At 42.3% G+C, this 24,347-nt stretch overlaps 1 protein-coding gene across 14 annotated transcripts in view; it reads left to right on the forward strand.

The window, feature by feature from the left end:
* sws (patatin like phospholipase domain containing sws) overlaps positions 1-24,347 on the forward strand; it is a 153,488-nt gene that overhangs the window by 94,873 nt on the left and 34,268 nt on the right. For all 14 annotated transcript variants that reach the window (XR_016290797.1, XM_089581632.1, XM_089581634.1 and 11 more), the window contains 9 exons: positions 832-904; positions 3,770-3,892; positions 10,017-10,080; positions 10,251-10,419; positions 13,469-13,651; positions 17,694-17,812; positions 18,106-18,262; positions 20,722-20,785; positions 21,224-21,346. Coding sequence is in view for 13 of the 14 variants with exons in the window: in XM_089581632.1 (XP_089437758.1) it covers positions 832-904; positions 3,770-3,892; positions 10,017-10,080; positions 10,251-10,419; positions 13,469-13,651; positions 17,694-17,812; positions 18,106-18,262; positions 20,722-20,785; positions 21,224-21,346 (1,075 nt within the window). In the remaining variant the exon portion in view is untranslated. The remainder of the gene's footprint in view (positions 1-831; positions 905-3,769; positions 3,893-10,016; positions 10,081-10,250; positions 10,420-13,468; positions 13,652-17,693; positions 17,813-18,105; positions 18,263-20,721; positions 20,786-21,223; positions 21,347-24,347) is intronic.

Raw genomic sequence — 24,347 nt, forward strand, 5'->3', positions numbered from 1 at the left:
GTGCATGTTAAAGAACCCCAGGGGGTCGAAATTTCCTGAGCCCTTTACTACGGTGTCCCTCATAGCCTGAGTCACTTTTGGACGTTAAACCCCCGCTAACCCATAGACCCAATTCAAATTATAATGAAGATGGAAAGAAAATAAAATATTAGAATAAATAAATATAGAATAAACATTAGAAAGTTATTAGAAACAGAAAACTAAGGGTGAGAGGTGGAGTGGGGGGCATGTTAGCCGCTGATCCACTTTGTTGGTGCAACGTAGCTCTTATAGCTTGCTTGTGTTAGTAAAGTACAGTCTTTGTCAAAAGTAACCAGGCTGCATAGTTTGCTTCTAGCTCGTACAGTGGAGCCCTTACAGCATCCCTGAAGCTGAAATGGTCATTAAAGTTAAGGACAGGGGGTCTTCTTACCTTCCAACACTTTTTGATCTTTAGGAAAGCCACAAGGGCTCCACTATACAAGCTAGAAGCAAACCATGCAGCCTGGTTACTTTTGACAAAGACTGTACATTGTATCCCACCATGAAATGACCACTTTTTGCGAATTCCCGTCATAGTAAACATAATTCAGAAAAAACGAATTGATTAAGAGTTACAGCAAAAACCTAATTTCCAGCAAAAAAATTTGTCCCCGACTTTCTCCTCCAACTCTGGCCCCTCCTCGTATCCCAGGTGGTCGAAATTTACGGAGCCCTCCACAACGGCGTCTCTCATAGCCTTAGTCGCTTTGGGACGTTAAACCCCATAAACAAACCAGCCATTTTTGAATTATTGAAAATATGAAGTCTTGAAAATTGGGGGCCCTAGGTATAGTACATGAGATGTTGCAGGTGGTGACTAGGCTTATTCATCTTCTTGGCCACCGGCTTCTGGGTAGCCTGCAGAAAGGAGACACTGTTAAAGGTAGGCTTCAATGCAAAACCGTTTTTTTTTTTATTTCTGAACTTTATTTAATGCCGTTGATGTGCTAAGTCGTGAGTCTGAAAAACATGCGCAAAGGATATAGAGAGACTTCTGTATTTGGGTACTGGAATTTGAAAATTTTCTCTGCACTAACTACTGGCTTATTCGAGAGCAAACATCACTCAAAAAGCAGAATATTAATGTCTACTTTCTTTGATTAGTAATTTAGCGTTGGCACTTGCCTGGATTTTCTGTGGTTATTGAAAAACTGGTATCGTCCATAAGTACATATCACGGAAAGGATGGCTGAGCAGCCAAAACAGTGGTCTACGCCCCCTGCCAGTTGCAGAAGCAAGTGATGGCTTGAGTGGGTGGGCAAGTTGTGCAGTTCCTTGAAGATGCAGTTCGGGCTGGACATTGTAATTAACATTGGAAGGAAGAGCCATCGCTTTTCTAGCTAAAACGCCTCAAAAATGTGACAGTAACCTTCAAAACAAACCAACAGCTTGCTCACCATACCAGCATTGCTTCTTTTTCCTACAGGTGGAGAAGCCAGTCAGACCAACTGCTTGGCTCGCATGTGCAAAAACTGTACTCGCAGTCGACGGCAGTTTCTACTTGATTCCATAAAATGCAGGCAGGAACCGATGTTAAATTGCATCTCAAAGAACATATACCATAATATGTGACCTTAAGAGTAATGGTTGCACTTCATTAGGGTTATAGTTTGTGCACAGAAATGTTTTTCACTGCGGCAGATAAATACAGAAGTCTCTGTACTTACAAGGTCTTGCCTTCAAACTAAAATGCATTAAATAGGTATGGACTTTTCACAAAGCCCCGTGAGCCATTTTGCACCTGTGACCACCCAGGCGTAGCACTTGGCATGACATGGCATTTGACAGTCTAAACAGAAGGAAGAAATGGAAGCTTGCACTTCACAACTGTGACTTGCAAGAAAGGGCATAAGAGCCCACACTCCAGCATTATGTTGGTGACTGTGCTATACTTGCCAAGAAATGGGTGCCAGTGAACGAGAAAGTAGATCAAAAAAGTAGTTTGCTAAGCAGAGACATTGGTTAATTTCTCATGTGCACAAGTTGGCTGTAGGAGCAACTCTCAAAAGGAGGTACATCTATAGCTGTGAAGTGTTAGCACCAGGCCTAACAGCGTCTGCTTATTAAGTGCGAAACTGGGAGGCCTGCACAGTTGTTGAATCGGAAATGAAATATCTTGCACCGAGGGGCAGGTTTATGGAAACCCTTGAAAAAGGGCAGTTTTTTGAAGGACTATGTTGTTTATTTTTTTAATAGAAGTAACACCCTTCTTAGACTTTTCTGTTTGCATAACAAGAGAGGAATTCTTTTTGTAATGTGATATTTAAAGTCTTCAATGTCGGTGAATTCTATTTTTATGTTGGGTAAGAACCGCAGCTACAGCGTGCTATCTGATTCATGTGAGCTGGAATAAATATGTGTGCCACCACTTGTGCTACTCTTTGTGCAATCACAAGATCTCTTAACTGTTTTAGAAATTGTAAGAGGTCAGAAATTCTTTACGCAGGCAACTATTATTTTGTTTTGGCTGCTGTAAACATGCAATTTCATTCTGGAGTAAAGCACTTCTGTTTTGTGTAATACAGTCGATCCCAGATTTATAGAACTTGAAGGGGATTGCGAAATAGTTTGATTTATCAATGTATAAAAATGGAAGTAGATAAGCTTATCTGTAACCTAGAAGCAAGAATACACTGTACCCATGCAAGCGCCGTGCTTTTTGCAGTGACCTGCAGCCTGCCACCGTATTGGCAGCACACCGCTCGCTAGGCATTGCTAGGCCTAGCCTGCTTTATGAAGCCACAGTGGATGATATTTTGGAACTAGCCACTGCTTCTCATGGGAGTCCTAATCCAGTTACTGGTACACTATAATGAGAATAATCTCTCGTTAGGATTGAGTTACTGTTGAGTTCCGCAACACCTCTGGCAGCGAAGCGCGCCAGTTGAAGGCCACCGCTGGGCTTTGGTCAGTTAGGTTGGTTTCACCGCATTACTAGCTGTGCTCTGCTTTTTCACAAGACAGCAGTGCCGCTTGGAAAATGAGCATGATGGACTGAAAGCTACCCTCAAGCAAATCCCATGTTCACCTTGTCAAGTGGTTTCACAGCACTCGCATTGCCAGCAAGGGGTCCTAGGCCATGCAGCTAACCAGGTTTCTCGCACAAAAAGTGATTGCAAGAAGACTGTTAGAAGTGCCATGTGCCAGGGGTGTGGCGCACCATTCGATATATTGAATGTTCCAGTGAACGTGAGTTCGATCAGTGTGAATGGTATTTTCAAGGGGATGTTCTGACTGTTTGAAGTAAATTAGCCCGTTGTATCGCAAGACAGTGCGGGCAGGGCAATTGTTTTTCTTTAGCCCAATCTAACCTCTGTTTGAAGTAAACAGTAACTCAGTATAACCAAGATTGACCTATAGTATTTTCATTTCTTTGCTGCATGAAAGTTGGTTTTCATAGCTTTGAGAATCTGAAGTTTTGTCAGGTTTCTTGTAAAGCTCTGGGAAGGTTGATGTGTGCCACTTTTACCTAGTATAACAAATACGCACAGGTGCTTTTTTTTGTTTTGAACACCAGTTCTAAATCCAGCACTGTAAAGCTTTAAGACCTGTATTTATATTGTTTTTTTTTCTGGTATGCATGTTATAAGCATGCTCCAGATAGCCTATTTTTCTGCATTATTTTAAATTTTGTGAAAGTTGTACATCTGAATGTTTGACAGGCTTTTCTTTTGAAGAACAAAATTTTTGTGAATATTTAGATAAACCTTTATACTTGTTCCGTACTTTTCTGCATCACTTTTTGCAGCTGCCTCCATGATCTCCCGGCCTACGGGCTCCAACTTCACCACAATCGCAGCGTTGGCTGTGAATGAGGACGTGCCACTCTCCACATTCACCTTGGAGCTGTGCCACGCACTTCGGAGCATAGGTGATCAGCCTAACCTAAGCAATTTTTCACACTGCCACAGTTGTGCCGCAGTTGCTTACTGTAACTACACTTGTTAAGAGTGGGATGCATGATATGCACGGTTTAGAAGAATAGAAAGTTGCACATGTTGATGATGATTTTGAATCAGCGCGATAAGAATGTATGTGATGCGCAAAAAAGATCAGCACTTCTACAGTCTGCTCTCCACAATTTGAACTTCAAGGGGACTGAAGATTTGTACAAATTATCCAGAGTTCAAATAATGTTTCCCCTTTTCAATACAGTTGATGTTGACAGCATCAGGTCAAGTAAACCAGAAGTTCGAATCTAAGTGAGGTCAAATTAACGAGATTGCCATGTTACGATGGCTAGTATGAGGAGGTGTGAAGAGCATGGAGCTTCCCTTTGGCCACACGTGGCCCCCTTATGTGCCGATGCCGCTAGGGGAGCATGTGGTGCTGGTGCTAGCGGCGCAGTCCATGCCCACGCTGTACCAGCACTGGGCTCCTGATCGTGTTGTATGTGTTGCTTGGCAGCTCGCACGATTGGTTCCTTTCGCGGCGGATTTTTATGTGGGTGAAAGGTGCAGCCCACGGCAAAAAAGAAAAAATACAGAGCGTAACTGTTTTCTACCTGCATGCGATAATCAATACTGGGAAAGCTCAGAAAAGGCCTCTCAGGAGTTTCGGCCTTCCGTGCCAAAAGATTGCACACTTTGTACTTTTGTTCGCACATACAAAAAGTATGCGCAAACAAAAGCACAAGGCACAAGCACGTTTAGAGGAAGGCTCTTAACATAAATACTACTTGATCCTGGAGGATTCTGAGTGAACGTAAATGAATATGGATGCATGCATATCAGCACCGTGAGCAGAGTTCTGAAGCTGTGTATCGCATGAGCAGCTCGATTATAATGTACATTGCTCGGATTTGCGTTTGCATGGGCATCTCTGCTAACATAAGCTAGCAGTGTCCACCAGTGGCCGAGGTTACCAGCCACTGTAAAAAAAACAAACTACCATAGCTTTTTTTTTTTTTTGTCTTGTATTGTTGCGATACCCTTTTAGTCACTTTCATTATATCACCCGCACCTGTTCAACATGAATATGGTAAAGGACTTCGCACAACACACCTAACACTAAAGCCAGCCCAAGTGTTTAGAAATTAGAAATATCTTTAGATGTATTTGAGAAGTAGTAGTCCCCTTGACACAAAGCGAGCAGCTCGTGCCTGTATGCATTCAAGCTTTGCTATGTTTGCTTTAGATGACGGACCCCAAGCATTGCACACGTATTCAAGGATGGGACATACGTTTAACTGATATAATGTTTCCTTTAGATTCACCGGTGCCTGTTCAAAATTACGCCTGAGGAAGTTTAAAACCCAGCTAGTCTTTATGTAAATTACCTTGCGGTTGTCAGCATACAATCTTACACATGGCTGGTGGTATGATCAGCACGGTCATTTGTATAAACCAAGAAAAGCAGAGGGCCCAGAACGAACCCCCGGGGGACACCAGGCAGCAGAGGTGTACTTGATGAGCTCTCCCCGTCCAGAACCACGCACTGTTTTCTTTTGGACAGGTATGCTTCAAGCCATGCCATTGGTTCGGCCAGTATATTAAGGAGGTACATTTTGTGCAAAAAAAAAGTGCATGTAGAATGGAATCAAATGCCTTTCGGAAGTCTAAAAATATACAGTCAGTCTGCTTACCTAAGTTAATTGAGACTGCAATGTTAATTGCGTATCACAAGGAAACCCTGCCCTAAAGCCGTGCTGCATTGGGCAAAAGAAGTTATTACTCTGTAGGTGATTAATTAGGTTAATGTAAATTACATTCTCCATTGTTTTACATGATACACTTATTAATAAAGTAGGCCTGTAGTTACTTTCTTCGTTTTGTCACCGCTTTTGTGGACTGGGATAATGTTTGCATTTTTCCAGTCTGTGGGTAGAGACTTTTCAAACAGCAATACTAAAAGGGGAGCAATAGCCAACGCACAGTTCTTGCGAACAAAATTTGATTACCGTCTGGACCGGGGGCCAAGTGTACATTAATCTTTTCAAGCAAAGACGTGTGGACTTTTCTTTACCGAACATACTATAACGAAAACACTTGGAAGTGATTCAAGCATTTTTTTACGCTACTGTCCCTCGACCTCTTCCCGTAAGTTGGACATCATGTGCACCACATATATAGCCGCACTTTGTTAATGTTATACATAACTAGAGGAGTCTTACGTCAGCATCGCTGTATGTGTGATACGTCCCGCGAGAAAACAAAAGTAAACGTATGTGCTGCTCGACCGTTGGCAGACTGATGGCCACTGTATTTTACATGCAATAAACTTGTAGTGGACGTTTTGAATAAGATCAATTTTTGTGACCCCTATCCCAGGTAGTAATATGTACACCTCTGTATCATCACTCGAATGGTTGCACCTTTTTAGCTGCAATGATTGTAACATGTATCAGTCACAGCTTCCCTTTCATGTTTGGAGGTTCTCAAGATGTCATCTCGTTATTTGGTCTTAATATATGTCACTGTTGTTTGTACCGTTATAGAACACTGCTTACATAAGCATCAAAATCACATGCATGCTTCAGTTATGTAAGCACTGCCAAAATGTGCAAAAGACTTGCACTCGAAAACTTTGCTAATTTGCTCTTGAAAAAAAAATGTAGCTCTGCCTTGTGACCAAGTGGCCGGGTATTGTCATCAATGGATGGAGTATGCACGTCCCCTCAACCTTCAAACATTGCACAATGTTGGCTTTTGTGTGCGCACCGATTTTGCTTTTTTCTTTTCTTTTTTTTCTCGGACACCTACACACCGTAAACTTCTGCTACAAAGTATGTCGACACCTAGGTCGTGTGACCATGACGTCTACAGGCCCTGCAGCACGCATGACTGGAACCTGCTAAAAGCCCTTAAAAAATTTTACGATGTGCTCATTTCAGGATCCTTCTAATCAATGCTTGTTTAGAAGGTATGATGTGTACACATGCCAAATGCACTTCGGATATATAGTATGGATTGGGATCGTGTGGATTGTGAGAACATTTATTGAGAGAGTAAATAGTGTGGACTTGGGGGACGTTCTTTTACACTTAATATGGCGAGGAAAAAAAAATTCTGAGGTTCCCAAAACTGACTATATTGCTCTTGGTAGGAAAAATGCGGTTGCAGCTGTGTACTCATTCCAGCCACGCACCTTACCACTCCACTGCCACAAGCGCTGCCACGTGGCATCGGCACACTCTGGGGCCACGCTTCTGCGGCAGGTTTTCGCACCTCCCCATTCTAGTCACCCTAGCCATGTACTGACTTAGTGTTCTAGCCAGCGCGGTGGCTCAGTGGTAATGTGCGCGGCTGCTGACCCGAAAGACGTGGGTTCGATCCTGGCTACAACTTATTTTCGATGGAGGTGAATTGCTAGAGGCCCGTGTACTGTGCGATGTGAGTGCACATTTAAGAATCCCAGGTGGTCAGAATTATCCAGAGCAGTCCACTACGGTGTCCCTCATAGCCTGAATCACTTCAGGACATTAAATCTCATAAACCAAACCAAACCAAACCATCTTCTTTGTGTTCTGTCCATATTCTTATCATCCAAGATTCACAATTAATACATTGTAGCAGACTTCTTTTCTTCATTTCCTTTCAATTCTGAATGAATACATATGCTAACAAAGTTTATTTTGTATGCCCTTAAAACCGAAAGCCTGCTGTAATTGACGTGTAGGGGAGAATATGCTGTAAAGTAAACCCTTGGTAACGAAACACAAAGCCACTGTATAGCTGTAGCTCTAGTGAGGAGAGCTGTTAGCTTCTTCATCAATCGGCTAGGATTTTTTCTTCTTAGAGGTGCACAAGAGAACTTAGCATGTGCTGGGGAACCGGGTGCATGGTTACCATTACATTGCATGCCAGGAGTGCTGGTGCTCCCTACCATTGGTAAATGAGGATTTAGCCTTGATGGTTCCTAGTGTGTTTTTCTGAAGCACCTGTGCCGTGGTCAGAGTCCTTGATATGTGAGCATAAGCCTTGTGCCAGAGATCCATCCTCTTTTATGGTCATACCTACACCTTCTTCCAGCATTGATCATCTTCAATACTGCCTTATTTACTTACATGATAGATACACCCACTGTTTGTTTAAACTTTTACTAATCCATTACTCCATGTAATGAATGCAGCCTCCAATTTTATTGAAGTATTTAGGACAGAAACATGCATACAGCATACTGATTCACTTCAAACTACATGCATGAAATAATCTGATGGTTGTTGGAAGGTCAATATGCAGGGTTACAAAGTCTACTTACTACATAATCCTTATGCACAAGAAAGTGAGGTGTGGACATTAGTGACAGCTTCGACAAACTGAACACAGTCTGCTGTACTTGCTTGCAGTTTACATTTTTCTTTGGCTCTTTTGAGAGGATCATCGTGGTATGGTCCAAAAGTAGGAGTTGATTGTAAAGTTTTATTTCGTTTTTTTTTGTCCATGACTTCTGTGTCCACATCCATGTCTATTACTACAACCTGCATGTAGCTTTAGTACATACCACACCATACATTCTTACTGCAATGTCTATGTACCACCAGCTCTGTGCATGCCCTACATATATTGCTGAGAGCCATTTCTATCCTGTGCAATGAACTGTCTTGACCCTTTCCCACTGACAGAGGTGAAGGTTCTTGGATGATGGCAGCAGCATTCTTCAGCTATGAAGGCCTTCAAGGCCCTATTTCATTTCCTGAGGCATCGTGCTTGAGCGATAGGCTATGAATTTGCCATACACTCATCATTTTTAACTCAGGATTTCCCTTTCCCCTTTATATCTTTACTTCCCTTTCTCCCCAATGCAGAGTAACAAACTGGTCCCTCCTCCCAGTTAACCTCTCCTTTCCTTCTGCTTCCCCATCTCTAGTCTCTACCTCTACACCGCCTTATGATTCTAAGCTCTTCTAGCTTTTTTTTATGTCTTCTTTGTGCAGCGAGAATGACTACCCTTGGCTGCAGTTGTGCAGTGCGATTTTTAGGGTCTGACATGTCTCATCTCAAAAGAGCTGAACTTGGCCATTTTTCTAGGTGTTCATAGCCTGAAGCATTTTCTTGTGGCATAATTGATCTAAGGTTCAATGAAGCAATTTTTCTCCATTTTATGCTAAATTTGAGCTGTACCTAGTATGTAGTGTTGCAACCTAGAAAGAGGATTGGTATGGTGGACTTTGGTAAACCATATGACAGATACTGTGTGCCTAAAGGAGCATGCCCCTGCGTCTTGGAGTTATTCAATGCTGATAAGATTGTTGTTCCAGTAGTAGGTATTCACTTAGCTGAGTATTGCACCAGTAAAACTTGTGAGCATTTAATACCAGTGCTGGTATTCTAACTTCCATTTCTGGTAAGGTTGATCACTGACAGTGCAAATTGGCTGAAAAAGTCAACGCAGTACTGATGGTCCAGTTGCAGTGAAAAGTATCGTTGGAAAGTGTACATCCCTGCACTTATCATGATTCTGTATTGCTTATTACATGGACTGTGAAGTTGCTTAGACAGCAAGAGTCACTTGCATCCATAGTGGAGGGCTGCTTTCAAAGGAATCACACATTCATTCAAACGCATTGAAGCAGCCTGAAGTAGAGGCACTTGGTTGTCATTGTAGTTGTGTTGGAGCTGCAGCTTGCACCATAAAATGTGGCTGCTTTTCTTTTCTTTTTTTGTATGGGGCAATTATTTTGTCGTCTATACTCATTTTAGAGATACGTGTCATTTCAGAGTACATATTCTTAGTTAGAAAGGAGGTGGTTACTCATTTTAGAGAAATGTGTCGTTTCGGAGTACATATTCCATGTTTTATATCCTTAGTTTGAAAAGAGATGGTTTTTGCAACTGCAGCATGCTATAGTTTCTACTACAAAGGGAAGTGAGTATAGATAGCATGGCTACCTGTCTAGTTGCAAATGAACTAATGTGTTCACTTCTTGTGCTCTCGCCAGTTAGCGCACATTGTCAGATAATAATTTTTTTAGGGATTGAAGTCTGTATGCAGCCTGTGCTGGAGGTCATTATCCACACCCCAGGAGTAAGTTTTGCTTTCCAATGTCCTTGCAGGGCCAGTATTTCGGCTGACTTCCGACTACATCAAGAAGCAGCTCGGAGCTTCTGCACTTGACACGTAAGCACTTCACTGTTTTGAACTGCGTTACTGAAGCACTACAATGCCTGATGTATTGTATGCAGTGCCAATATGAATATAGTATACATGGAATTTATTCTGCAGGTGGGTGGCTTGCGTGTGTGTGGTGCACTAAGTGGCTTGATCTCTGATGTGCTATCCTTTTTCAGAGCCAATGAGTACCGCCTCTGCAACTGGTTAGGTCAGCAGGAAGACCGTAACAGGGTGCTTCTGTACCAGTGTGACAGCCAAATGAGCTCGTGGACCCAGCGCTGCATCCGACAAGCCGACTGCATCCTCATTGTAGCCCTTGCTGACCAGGAACCACTTGTGGGGCAGGTAGGATTCAAACAACAGAGAAGCCATTTGCAGTGCATGCTACTCTGACAAAATTGTGTCGCTAAAGGCACATTTAGTTTGTCACAGAGCTTAGCATCTAACTTAATGCACAAAGGAAGTGAAAAGCGAGCATGGGAAGAAATTCTTGTGGCATATTCCAATCTGTGAGCCGGAGCAAGTTTTCTTGCTCCATGAAACTGAAGAGAATGTTTCAGTGGCCGATTTTGATTCAGATCCTGGGTTCTGATCAGACCGTGACAGATACCTTGCTGGAGAGCTTTGGATTGCTGATTAGAATATGCCATAGACTATTACATTTGCATCCATACTTATCTATGCTGTTAGCAGCCTTTCACCCCCAGTGGTGTTTGTGTAAAATTAGTAGATAGCATGTATGGAATGTGAAGTAGAATTGTGCTTACTGGATTCTGTACGCCAAGTTTTCACAGCAAAAATTGTTTGCTCCATTCTTTCAGTGCTGCCTGTCATTATCAGTTAGCCTTCCTCTGTCGTGATTTTAAGCATTCAACTTGCACCCTGATCATAGTTCTAGTTGCTTTAAAGGCATGTTTGTACCTATGCATTGGTACTGATGTTTACTTGTGTGTGATGATCATTTTGGTTATTTATTTCTGCGAGTTTTATGTTTGCATGCTACAAAAGCAGTTACTAGAGGATGCAAAGGGCAGCAATAATAAATATAGAGACATTTGATATGATTACTATGATGTAGTCAATCATAAAGTAGATATGTGAGGACACAGTTTCTTGGTTATTACGGTAGTATTTGACATTCGGGAAATACTCTCTGCATTTGGCATTAATATTGCTTATCGGTTGTGTACCTTAATCAAGGTCCCCAGCTGTCAGTGGTCACCTGAGGTGATAATGAATAAACACCTAAGTTTTTTGGATGTAACAATTCTCATTCCGTACGTAAGTTTTCGAAGTTAAATGTAATTCAGGGAAATTCTAAAGCAGTTCAATTTGGGCAGTGCATCAAGCATATCAGAAGTACCCAGTGTAACACACAAAAACTGTGAACTGTAACTAACTCACTATGCTGAGTTGTAATAGCAGCATAGCTTTTGCATCATATTCATTTGTGACTTGTGTGTTGTGTTGAGCAGGTTTTATGAATGAAAGAAAATGTGTGTGTCATATTGGCATACATAAGCTGCATTAAGAAGTGTTTTCAGGATTACAGCAAAACACCACGCTGGTGTATCATGACATTCATTGAACTATTGAATTAGCTGTGAAAATATAAATTCTGATTGTCTTGTCACAGGGCTTTCTGTTACCAGGCAAGCTTGCTCAAAAATGAAACGTAAACCAGGATATTTTGGGGGCATTGCCGTAGTGCAGCGTGAACAAGGCTGGCAGCAACAGCCGCTAGCATGCCTTCTTTGAATACGTCCTTCTTTTTCTTGCATTTTGCCAGGTTTATTGTAATCATTTAGGCATTTTACCCTTGTGAGGTACTATGACTAAAAAAAAATTAAAAGATCACTGCGGAGACCTGCATTGGAAGAATGCGAAAGCATTGACGCCTCCTCGGCACTCCTCGCCTCTCTTTGCCTCTCTTTATTCATTAATTATAGATGAATCGATTAATTGTTTATCATTTGATTAATTCTTGATCGAATGATTATTGGTCAATTTATTAATTATTAGTCAGTTTATTAATTAGTGACCAATTGATAAATTATCAGTCAAATACTTAAATATTAGTCAATTGGTTAATTATCAGTCAATTCCTTAACTATCGATTTTCTAACCTTCTCAGTCAATGATTGATTACCCATTTCGTTGTTCAAATTCGACACCTTAATTACTTTTACGTCCACTTACATATACCCGTCCAAACCAATCAACCCTCTATTGCTTTTGTTTGTAATTAATTAACTAATTACTCCAAATCAATGAAGTGTTTTTAATCGATTACTTTGGATTTCATTCACCAAAGACGTTTCAGTCGATTTCGAAATTTTTATTTTTTCACTCATTTAGTACGATTCCCTGCTATTGCTTGCCGTCCACACTATTTTGACTCTAATTTTTGGCTGCAGTTAATTACCTAATCATGTTAGTGACAATTTTTTTTTTCGTGCATCATCCTTACACCGTCCTGTATAGATCACAACCATTCGTTTGATGCTACCTCTTCTGAGAACGTCACAACTGCTGCGGACAAGATTTGCGGACACGTTTTGCAGACACGTTTTGGTGACATGACTCCCCCGACATAGGCTAGAGATTCTTTCGCATTAATAAAGGCACAGAAGGAGGCTTTGTAAGAGTTCTTTATATTCCCATTCAAGTCAGATCATGCTGTCTGCTACAACACTGTATGATGATTTGATATGTAGCACGCAATAGAAAAGATGTAATCAAGAAAGGGACATCCAGAGCTCTTCTTTTTTTAAGTGCTTCATTTATGCCAGTAAGCTATGCTTACAAGATGCTTTATTGGCATGGGAGCCAAGTTAGTGTAACCTTAGAAGCAGTCATGGAAAAACGAAACTTTGTGTCTACACTTTTAAGCGTTCCAACAGATGTGCGTGTTTTGTTTACATGTTGACAAAATTGATACCATTCTGCTTATGAGTAGGCACATTGGGCAAGCTAAACTAAAACTTCAGGTGCTCTGACTGGAGGAGCGGTTGCAATTTCATTAATCTTGCTGAATTCAAAATGTCATGGCAGTTGGTGTATCAGGTGTGTTTTCCTACCCTTCATCCTCATTGTTCGCGCTGTTATTTTTGAAAATGTATCACCAACTCGCCTTCCTAGCTATCATGTTGTATCAGGAAGTTAATTCTTGTTCTTGCTTGTAGAGTGGAAATGTGCTTTGCTGGGGAATTTGGCTAGGTAATTTAGTTAAGTGGGATTTCAGTATATGGTACGTTGTTGGAAATTGGAACAACATCTAGTACACTTTGGCAGCCTTATTTTGGTAACTTATTATTAAGCAGCTCAGAATTATGCAATCCTGCATTACAGTTCCTTCATGACTAAGCATTTCTTTCTGTTTGGATCTTTATAGTTGGAGAAGCAAGCAGAGAGCATAGCACAGCGGACGCAGAAAGAGCTTGTCCTGCTACACAGGGAAGGTGCAGACAAGCCACGCAACACTGTGGCCTGGCTCAACATGCGTTCCTGGTGTTCTTCTCATCACCACATTCGATGTCCAAAGCGCATGTTTATGCGCCACTCACCGTCTCGCATAGTGAGTGCTGATCGTTTGCAGTGTTAATCATGTTGAGTAATCGCAGTGATCATCACTCTGAATCCCATGTGCCATTTTGCATACGCTACACAGACACGTAGGGTGCAAAAGAGAAAAGACAAAGGTGTTCCTCACTCTTTCCTTGTTGTGAAAGGAAGCTGTTTTTATTGCAGCTGTTTCAAGCATGTTTGACCTGGTTATCGCAGTATATGGGCAGGAGAAGAATTGGGTTACGTAGGCCTGTGCAAATATTTGATAATTTCAGGCATTCAGTGAAAAAGTAAAGTTCTAGATATTCAATTCGATCTGTATATTTGGGGTTATAAATCTCGAAGTATTTGTCTCCAGCGACTAACACTTCTGCAACTCTTGCTTCATTGGGTTTCTGTTTAGCGTACCTTCTCAGCGATGGCACCATGGCGCATGCTACCAAAGCCCTGACTCCGCACCGCGTGCCCGTGCTTCTGCACATTGCTGGAGCCTGTCTGCACATGCTCGCAGCAACAGACACGAACAGGCGGAAGCGTGGCGCCCAAATTTGTGCCTACAACGTGTCTGCTGCAACTCTACCCGTGGTGCAAACCGTCACGGTGGCGTGCATCATAGGGATTTGGCATAGTGCGATTCACTTTCAAACGAGACGTGGGTTCGATCCCAGCCGCGGCGGCTGAATTTCTTTGGAGGAGAAATTCTAGAGGCCCGTGTACGGTGCGATGTCAGTGCACGTTAAAGAACCCCAGGTGGTCGAAATTTTCTGAGCCCTCCACTACGGCGTCTCTCATAGCCTTATTCACTTTGGGACGTTAAACCCCATAAACCAAACCAAACCAACTTTCAAACGCTACCAGTGCACAGGCACTGATTGATTCCAATGGGGCAGGCGTGCAAACAGCTGGCTGGCGCTAGGCACCTTGTGGCGTCCTCAGGGCGATTTGTGCATGCACAGTGGCTCCCCGCACAAGTGGATTATGCTGTGCTAAACCTCTCTAATCGGAAGACACACAGCTGCCTTGAATTTCACGGAATGCGTCTCTGCTGAGTGCAAGTGGGTACCTGATGCGGTATGGCACTGGGCGCACAGTGCAAACGGCTAGAGGGTATTCATGGAGTCATTACTTGAAAGCCGTAGCTGCGCAACGACACAATCGTAATTAAGGTCAGCATTCAGGGGTCTCGTAGATAAGTCTTGCACCCCACAAATAATACGTCTGCTCTGCATTTGGGTCAACTTCCCCAGTTTCCGGTAGATATTTTTGCAGGACGTCGACACAGCTTCAGTGACTCTGACAAAACTGCAATGCATTCTTTTTTTTTTTTGTTGTTCGTGTAATGGCCGTGTGTATTCGAAAAATACATGATTTTGAAAATGCCTGTTGTGCTGTGCAACCCTTTTTGTGTGCCAGAAGTATTCGAAATGTTTGCTTCGGAATTATTTTCTTTATGTTAGTTTACATGTATTTTGCCACTGTAAACAGCGGAACTGAGATGCCATGTGAAGTGGCAGGAATGCTGTGCCAATTGCAGCAAAGGCAAGATAACCGCTGGTCCTTAAGGGTAACAGAGTGGATTCCAAGAGAAGGCAAGCGTAGCAAGGGGTGACAGAAAGTTAGGTGGGTGGATGAGATTGAGAAGTTTGTGGGGATACGATGGCCTCAACTGGCAAAGGACAGGGTTAATTGGAGAGACATGGGAAAGGCTTTTGCCCTGCAGTGGACGTAGTCATGATAATGCTGCTGATGATGATATGCCATTGCATTGAACCTGCAATGGGTAACTGCATAATTGATTTTTCACCAAATTATGCTAATGCTGCACCTAAATGATAGTCCAGCAGCCAGTTGGAGACTGAGTGAATTTCTAGTTGGATGTGGTCACGGTTGGTTAAAAAGAGTGATGAGGGTTTCTAACAGGACCCAACCACATCCCATGTTTGGCACCTGTTAATTGTTGTACGTGCTTTCTGCGTACAATACAATACAACTAATACAATGAATCCTTATGGAAAAGAAAAAAATGGAAAAAAGTAACAAGCTAAGAGGCCCGTCTGAGTTCATCCTAAAGGGATATAGTGCAGTATCGCATTGTTTTCACCAATGTTTCCACTGCCACAGATCACTCTATCTTTGGAGCATAGAAGCATTCAAATTAAAATTATTTTTAAGGAAAGAAAAGGGCGCAGTAGCTGTCTCACTTAATGGTGGGCACCCAAAGTGCTCTGCGAGGAACAGATGAAGCAGAGGTCTTTTATTAATTCGTAATTCATGCAGATACATCAAAAGGCCACAATATAGATTCGAGAAAAAAAATAGGTGTTTGCCTAAAATCGTGTCTGTTGTCATGAACCAGATTGAGTACATTGGGGGATTGGGGCACCAGGGCTGGCTTGCACGAAACAAATAAGACCGGCTTATTTCCAGTCTAATCTTATTCGCGGTCTAAAAGCTCTCTCGGTTTTGAAGAAAGGAAAGGTGCATATAGCAGCATAGCATAGTGGGCGAGTTGGTATTGCATCTTTAAGGAACGAAACAGCGCAACTAAAACGAAGGACCAAGAAAAAAGGAAAGGAAAGGAAAAAAGGAAATCAGCGCGTGTTCGTGTCTCTCTTTTTCTTGGTCCTTCGTTTTAGTTGCGCTGTTTCGTTCCTTAAAGGTGCATAGCTGGTTCATTTTGTCAGTGGACACCTCAAATGCACCACGAACTACGACTGAAAGTTCGGTAACTCAATGTTTTAGTCGGCGTTCGTGCGCACTTGAGGCACTCAACGACAAAATGAACCAGCTATGCGCCTTTCCTTTCTTCAAAACCGAGAGAGCTTTTAGACCGCGAATAAGATTAGACTGGAAATAAGCCGATCTTATTTGTTTCGTGCAAGCCGGCCCAGCTGACTTACAGTTGTACTAAATAACCGAACTGTTTTTATTTGTATACAAAATGGAGTGCAAACAAATGAGAATGGTATGGTGTTGCAGTCCTTCTTTTGTGTTTTCAATTAGTACCATATTTTCCAGTGGATAAGTTGCATTTTTTTTTTTTTTGAATTTTCGCCGGTGCGACTTATATGCAGCCAAAAATGACGCGCCACCACGTCTAATCTTTTACCGCACCGATTACCATGTTTGAAAATGAGATCAGTGTGTAGAAGAGGAAAAAAATTTTAGTAGAATGGCATAATCTTGCCATGGACGATCTGAATGCAGCAACCACGGCACCGTCTAGCCATGTTCTGGATAGTTTTGATTTTGGCATCAGCTCTTTCTCAAGGTACTTTGCGTGTCACGCATTGTTCTTGCTCAACGTGATGCTGCCTGCGAGTTGAAGGAGCTGTGGTGCAAAATTCAAGTTGAATGCTGTTGAATATGTGCTGAAGAATAGCAGCTTGGCAGCAGGGGGGCAGTGCTGAGTGAAAGAATTATTTGGGACTGGTGCAAAGCCAGGACGGTTACGAGCGTGTATCGTGAATGTTTGAGCATTAGCTGTGGTGCGAGAGCAAAGAACTTTGCAGACACACACCACACCGCTACTGGCCCCACAACATCTTGGTGTGCTGCCAAGTTCACTGGACGAGTCATCGCAGCCGTGGCTCTCATCAAAACAAACATTCCATGCCGGCAATTGCCGCAGCATCCTGGCATGCTACCAGTGTCTCTGCTGCTAATGACGGCAACGGAAAACTAAGGAACAAGCTAAGAGCTAACACTCTAAAAGGCAGAATGCTAAGGCACGCTATCCAGAGCTCCAGGATCGTCTGCATATTTTTATAGAGCTTACCGAATGAACAGGTGCATCTTATACAGTGGTGCAACCTATATGTGGTTTTTTCGAAAAAATATCCATTTGCAGGGGGGTGCGACTTGTACACCACAAATTACGGTAGGTTGTAAAAATTAGTTGCCCATTGTGATTTATTTAATGGCAGGCTTTCAACACGAAAAATTCAGTTGTGATGCATGTGCCAAAATTGTCCAGTATATTTTGTTTTGCTGCTTCTCATCACATGGCAGTTTCTAAAGGATGTTGTTTTGGGTTTGATCTTCATACCCAGGCGGAGGTGTACAAGAAAGTGCAAGAAGGAGTCGTGAACGTGCACTCTGACTTTGCACGCCTGGCGCGATTCCTCACAGGCACGTCCATTGGCCTTGTGCTGGGTGGAGGAGGAGCCAGGTAGGCTTGTGAGAAAGCTGGTGTCACATGTGCTGTGTTTTAGAAAAGGTGGTTGAAGGGCCGATGAAAACAAGCAGTACACAAGATAAGAATGTCACTAAGTGGTAGAGAGTGCAATAGCAAGTTATGAAGCTGAACAATGGAGAATTGTAAAGGCAGTCGCTGACTGGGTAGCAAGCGTGTTTGAAATTGCGCTCTAGTCTTGGTTTATCTGACTGTGACTTGTTCCAGCAACTCCTGTGGCAACTAAGCTGATTATTTTTTATTTTTTTTTTTGCTGCACCCATGACCAGGGGCTGTGCACATGTGGGCATGATTCGTGCCATCTACGAGGCGGGCATCCCCATTGACATGGTGGGCGGTGTGAGCATCGGGGCGCTGGTTGGTGCCCTCTGGTGTCAAGAGGTCAATGTCACCACCCTTGTTCAGAAGGGTCGTCACTGGTCCAAGGTGCGGGCAGAGTGAGGCGTCCTCCAAGCAGTGCTCTTGTCTCTTGTTGGCGCACTATTTTCCTTTTCTTACTAGACCACTTGTTCTGCTTTGCGATGATTCATTACACTGTTGGAGAAAGAAACGATAAACTATGGTGGCGCTTAAGTCACCTTGAGAGTGGAATGCAACAGCATTAGAAGCAGTGTTGCCACTACATGTTTATATGGCTGTGTCAGTTCTTTCACCGCATACACAATATTGCCACTGTCATTGTATCTTTATTTGCACGCACATAATCATGTGCCGAGTAAGTCCACCAAGAACCTGTTCCCACCTGCTGGTCTCGCCCTTTGTTGGTTGCGCCAGCGTGGTGGTGCATTGGTTATATCGATCCCAGCCTCAGTAGTCGCATTTCGATGGAGGCGAGATGCTAGAGGCCTGTGTGCTATGCGATATCAGTGCGCGTTAGAGAACCCCAGGTAGTTTAAATTTCCGGAACCCTTCATTACAGCGTCCCTCATAGCCTGAGTCTCTCTGGGACGTTAAACCCCTTAAACCAACTTTTCCCGGTTGTCTGCTCCCCCCTTGTTTTTCAGTTTTGAATTTCTGCACCATGGTCACATGAGCTTGTGACATCATCACCTTCTCAGCCGGTCAGTGACTTTTGTGGACAAAAAATCACATGATCTGAAGTGCCATGGTGGGAAAGTGGCAATTGGATTGACTTTAATTGAATTCATTTAATTGTCACCTGCCACAGTGGGCAGGTTTTGATAACATTGTAAGGTACATGACCTCGTGACATCATTGCCCTTTGAACCAATCAGCGACTTTTGTGACTAACGTGTGACGGTAAATCGCACGATGTGAAGTCTAATGCTGCTGCTTTAATATGTAGTGTTTATGGATGCAGTCAGAAAACAAAGCAAACTGAGCTCATATTTTGAGCCACTGAGGTCTTCAAAGAATTGGAGTCTGGCCGCTGTGCAGCTGAACACTTCGTTATTACATGTTCCATATCCAAAAAACGCATCTACCCAAAAGCTGCTTAGCTTTGCTTAGTATCATTTTACTGCTAATACAAGTTGGTAGGCTTGACCCCAGCCATAGTAGATGCATTTTGATGGAGTGAAGCTGAATGCAAAAATGTGTGTGCTGAGAATTCAGTGCACATTAACCGTTTGCGGCACAGCGTCTACAATAGTGCACACAACTTTTTCATTTTTTTTTTCTTTTTTCGAAACGGCTAGAGTTGTTTTCACGAAGTCAGTGATGCTGGCTGCATTTGAAATCCCTCCTGGACAAAATGATAAGGCCATTTCATGCCTAGAAAGAAGGATCACTTTACAAAAACTAAACAATGGATATAGCAAAGTTCTGCAGTGTACCTAGGAAATGCTGTCTGATGATGTAACTTTTTTGTTCTTTCGAGTGGTGGAATGCCTTTAGGATGCTGTAGTTGAGTGTTTTTGTTGAGGAAGCAGCTTTGGATGATGATGATGATTGGGCATGAATGTGTTTTTTTTTTAAATTGGAATGCAATTCCTTGAGTATGAACTGTGCAGCGTGCATGAATTCATGAAGCTTTTAAGCCATTCATGTTGTTTTGTGAAATAGGGGGTTCCAAATTCACGTTTTCCTGAATAGATGAATATAATGTTTGTCTGAAAGGGATAAGACGTACAGGTGGTTGAAGCTAATTCAAAGTTTTACATTGCAGCATCGCTTATGGCTTGGGTGCTGCAAAAGTTAGGGATTTGTGGAGGTGGAATGTAAACATTTCTTTTCATAATCGGTCATCCGTTTTTTGAGAACTTGCAAGCAGCCATGGAGTGTTTAACAGGCTTTGGGGGCATTTGATTTTTTTCAAAGGCTTTTCTTCAATCAGTTCTTATTGAACATTTTTCTGGAAGCTGTCAGTAAGCCTTCTTAGAAATTTGAAATTTTTCTCATCATCGACAGTGTATGTAAACATGAAATGCTTTGCAGTACCTGGTATAGACTGTCTAGGATTGGTTATAAAGATTGTGCTGGCCACCTTCTTGAAATGGATCTTGTACAGGTCATGCCTCTCCGCACCACGAAGCACTACTGCAGCCGACCTCGTCAAAGCACATAATGAGGAATCGTTTCATTTTTATCAAGTAACCTATCATTTGAAATAAGGATTCAGTTTTTTTATTTAATTTTTTGCTTTTTTTGCTTTTAGGTTTGTGCAGGTGAAGTTTTTCACCATTGAATACTGTGTTATTTTAATGAAAAAATTGTAAAGACTACTTCTACAACTGGGTTGTACAACTAAGGTTTTGTGTAACTTGCATTTGGTGCCAAAACCATTTTGTTGTTTGTGTTCATTTTTGCTTTATGTTTAAGAAAAGGATGTGGAATGTTTTACTTGTATGTATTGCAAGCATAGTAGTGCTGATGATGAATACATACTCTTGATGCTGTTTTACTTTTTTTTTTTTTTTCTTCAGAGAATGACATCACCTTGGAGTCAGCTGTGGGACCTTACCTACCCTATCACTGCCTGGTTCACCGGTAAAGTCTCCTCCCCCCACAATGTTTTCATTTCATTTTGTTGAACTGAGTAGACATGGACTAAGAAATATTATGATAATGAACAGTATTGTGTCTTTGTGCCTTTCTTTCGCTTTGGGACGTTAAACCCCCATAAACCATAAACCTTTTCTAGAAAACATGAAGACATCATCATTTTCATCATTCATAGACTTGTTCTAGTCATTGTTAATGGATAATGTACTACGTGTTAGTTAACGCTGCTTTTTCTATACTCAGTTTTTATTACGGCTAATGCATTGGCAATGCTGTCAAAAAGAAATTGCTGTCATGTGCCATTTGTTTGGTATTCTGGCCAGAAACATGCAGTAGCCATAGTTTCTGCCAGAAACCAAAAGTGTCTGTACTATAAAAAAAAAGTGAATTACCTTGGTCAGTTTGTTGGTCTTGCTTGTCCAGGAGCGGCGTTCAACCAAACCATTTATGACCTGTTTGGGGACCGCCAGATAGAGGACTTGTGGCTGCCTTATTTCACAGTCACCACAGACATAACCAGCAGCTGTATGCGCATTCATCGGCATGGTAAGCAGTATAGTTTGATCTACGCTTTGTGTAGCATTGAAAGGCAAGATGTGTTCAGAAAACACAAAATGTTGGCACTGCATTTGAAGTTTTAAACTTAAGCCTGGCTGCAAGTGTATTAGTCTATATAACTGGCTAAGATTTCCTTGACATATGTCTGCATGCGTGAACAATTGCAGACCAGTTTTTCATCACTTTGAAGCTAATAGCTGGTATTATTAACGTCAAGCACTGTTTACAAAATGTTCCTCTCATTGCTTGATGAAACCTTACAAAAGCTCTTGTAACTTTACCATTCAACCATTACTGCGCATCACCTCAAACAGTTCACCATCTGAACATCTTTCATGTATCGTTTCCTTTGCATGGCGTTGCTTAGGAAGTTTTGCTGAAAATATGTTACGGAAGTGCACAGCCATTCCAGTCACTCCTGGGTCTGGAAAGCATGCTGAAGGGAGATTTCTTTGTCTCCCACTTTCTGTGCTTTATACGCCAATTAAACCATGATGCCACATTTTGTGCATGTTCTGAAGACATTTTCATCAGATTCATGCATTGCTTAACTTCCTTTAGTGCTTCTAATGCCAAGCAACAGTTCATTCTGATGCATGGATGCAGTATGTCAACTTTCTTTTCAGTAACTGCAATAGAGCCTGCTTGTAACAGACCTGACCATCACATGGCATTTGCTTGTTATATCCCAGTGTTCATAGTAAGTGGTACATAACACACCACAGGTTGAACTACATGGCATGCTATGGCACAGCACACCATGTAGGCCAGCCACTGTGCAGAACAGTTGTGCACACTGCCATTGCGCGAGCAAAGTTTTACAGCATGATGTCTTTTTTCATTGTTGCTATTTTCTCTGCCTTGGCCAGGAAAGAACATGACCAGCTCACACACTGAGGTAAACGGACACAGGTGCAGAAAGACTGGACAAGGCGATAAAAGGACAAGATTAGTTTCACGTAGTGCCACACTTGTCGCCCCATCTTTCTATGCTGCATCCTTGTTACGTGCTACTCACTAGGCCAAAATTACTTTGCTCAATATAAATAGGCTTCTTGACATTTTGAAATGTGCTCTTTTGTTGTTGTTTTGTCATTTCAAGGAACTCTGAAGCCGTGCTGCTGAGGCTTTTAGGCTTAGCGCTTTGTCAAGCCACTGAAGGTTGCTGTTTATTGCAACACTTCAAATTTGAGTTAATAATGAAGTTCTCATGTACAAAATTTCATTTGATGCTGATTGCACTTCATCTGTTCCACAGCTTTATCTTCACTGAGTCAATATTGACTGTTGTTAGTTTCAGGGACAAGCGCAGCGAGATATGCGAAGGAAAATGATAGGGGTAACATTAAGAGAAAGGAAGAGAGCAGAGTGGGTTGAGGAACAAACGCAGGTTAATGGTATCGTGATCGAAATGAAGAAATGGTCAGGGGCAGGGCATGTAATGCGAAGGCAAGGTATCCGATGGTCCTATAGAGTGATAAAATGGATTTGAAGGAAGACTAGCTCAGCAGGGAGCAGCAGAGTCAAGTAGATGGATGAGATTAGAAAGTCCGTGGGGATAGGGCGACTGCAGCTGGTGCGAGACGGAATTAATTAGAGATCAGTGAGAGAGGCCTTCGTCTTCCAGTGGACATAGTTGTTGTAACGATGATGACACACGCGTCATAAGTGTGCAGTGTGGGTGCAGCATGATGCAGTGGTGAGGGAACCTGGGTAGTTATCTCCTTTTAAGATGAAAACTGCACAACAAAAACTTCGATTTCTCACAGTTCTGTCGAATGTTTAATTCGTGCACGCCATCGGGAGTGGCGGAAGCAGAACTGCTTCACAATGGAAAGGGTCACCGCGACTTATTTCGAAGTCCGAAATGGTAGCACTGAAGCCTCTTCGCATGTGGCATCGCATGCGAGGAGACTTCACCGCACAAATGGCGAACAGCACATGACGAGTGCAGAGTTTCAGTGAGCTCGAAGAATGGGAATAGTACCACTCGGATGAATGCAAGGGAAGCGTGCATTGGCATCGAAGCGGCAAGATGCCTTTGAAAAACGAATAAAAATAAGATTAGCAGCAAAGCAATTGTCATGCCAAATGGTGTGCAGCTTTGCTGGCCCGCTGATTTGGGCTGCAGATAGCCGCCGTTGTTGCCGCAAGCTAGGGACGAAGCTCCGGAACTTTTGCACGGTGTGTGGTCTTGACTGTTCAGATTGAACTTGCCTACATTGCATTTGTTTGTCACATGTACTAATTACTCATCTAAAACTCAGTGGGCAAGGACTTCTGTGAGCATGGCATCTAATGTGCCTGAAAACCTGGAGTGACCATTTGCATTTGCAGTTGTTTTATGTCCTCATAAATGATAACCCGATAAATGATAACCCGAGGCTGTACTGGGACTAGATAGTGAGTCGTGCCTCAGCCTAACAAATTTTAGATTGAAGCACCTTGAAAGTACCACTTTTGCATCGAGTGCAATAGACTCTTCTTTTTCTTCTCAGGGACACCAAGCATATCCATTTCTTGTGAACACTCTTAGCATGTGTGCGTGTGTGCATTGAGGGAGTAGTTCTAGAGCCATAATGTGCATTGCAGTGGTCATGTTGTTGCCATTTGTACTAAAGAGCATTTGCTTAGCCCATTGTAGGTGTACCAATTGTATTACAGCAAGTGTTTAAGATTATTCAATACGGATTTGTCTTTTAGAAGCTGGGAAAAATACTTCAGTGCAGTCTCTGCATGTAGATTATACGGTAGGGCGGACATTATTCACAAAGTGCAACAAGAAGATTATGAATAAAATTAGCTAATGAACTTTCTTATTTTCAGTTTTAGGGTACATTATTAAATTGCAAAATTCAAGGTCGTCAAAGTCTAGCCTAGTTTTTTAGGATGCTCAGTTTTCATCGTGGTTCATGGTAGCAAACATGAAAAAAAAAAAAGATTTTGAAAGCTCTTCACGTTGCCTTTCCCACATTGGAAATTGGCAAAA

Source organism: Amblyomma mixtum, chromosome 3, assembly GCF_055824585.1.
Source record: "Amblyomma mixtum isolate Tamu chromosome 3, ASM5582458v1, whole genome shotgun sequence".
Classification (NCBI taxonomy): domain Eukaryota; kingdom Metazoa; phylum Arthropoda; class Arachnida; order Ixodida; family Ixodidae; genus Amblyomma; species Amblyomma mixtum.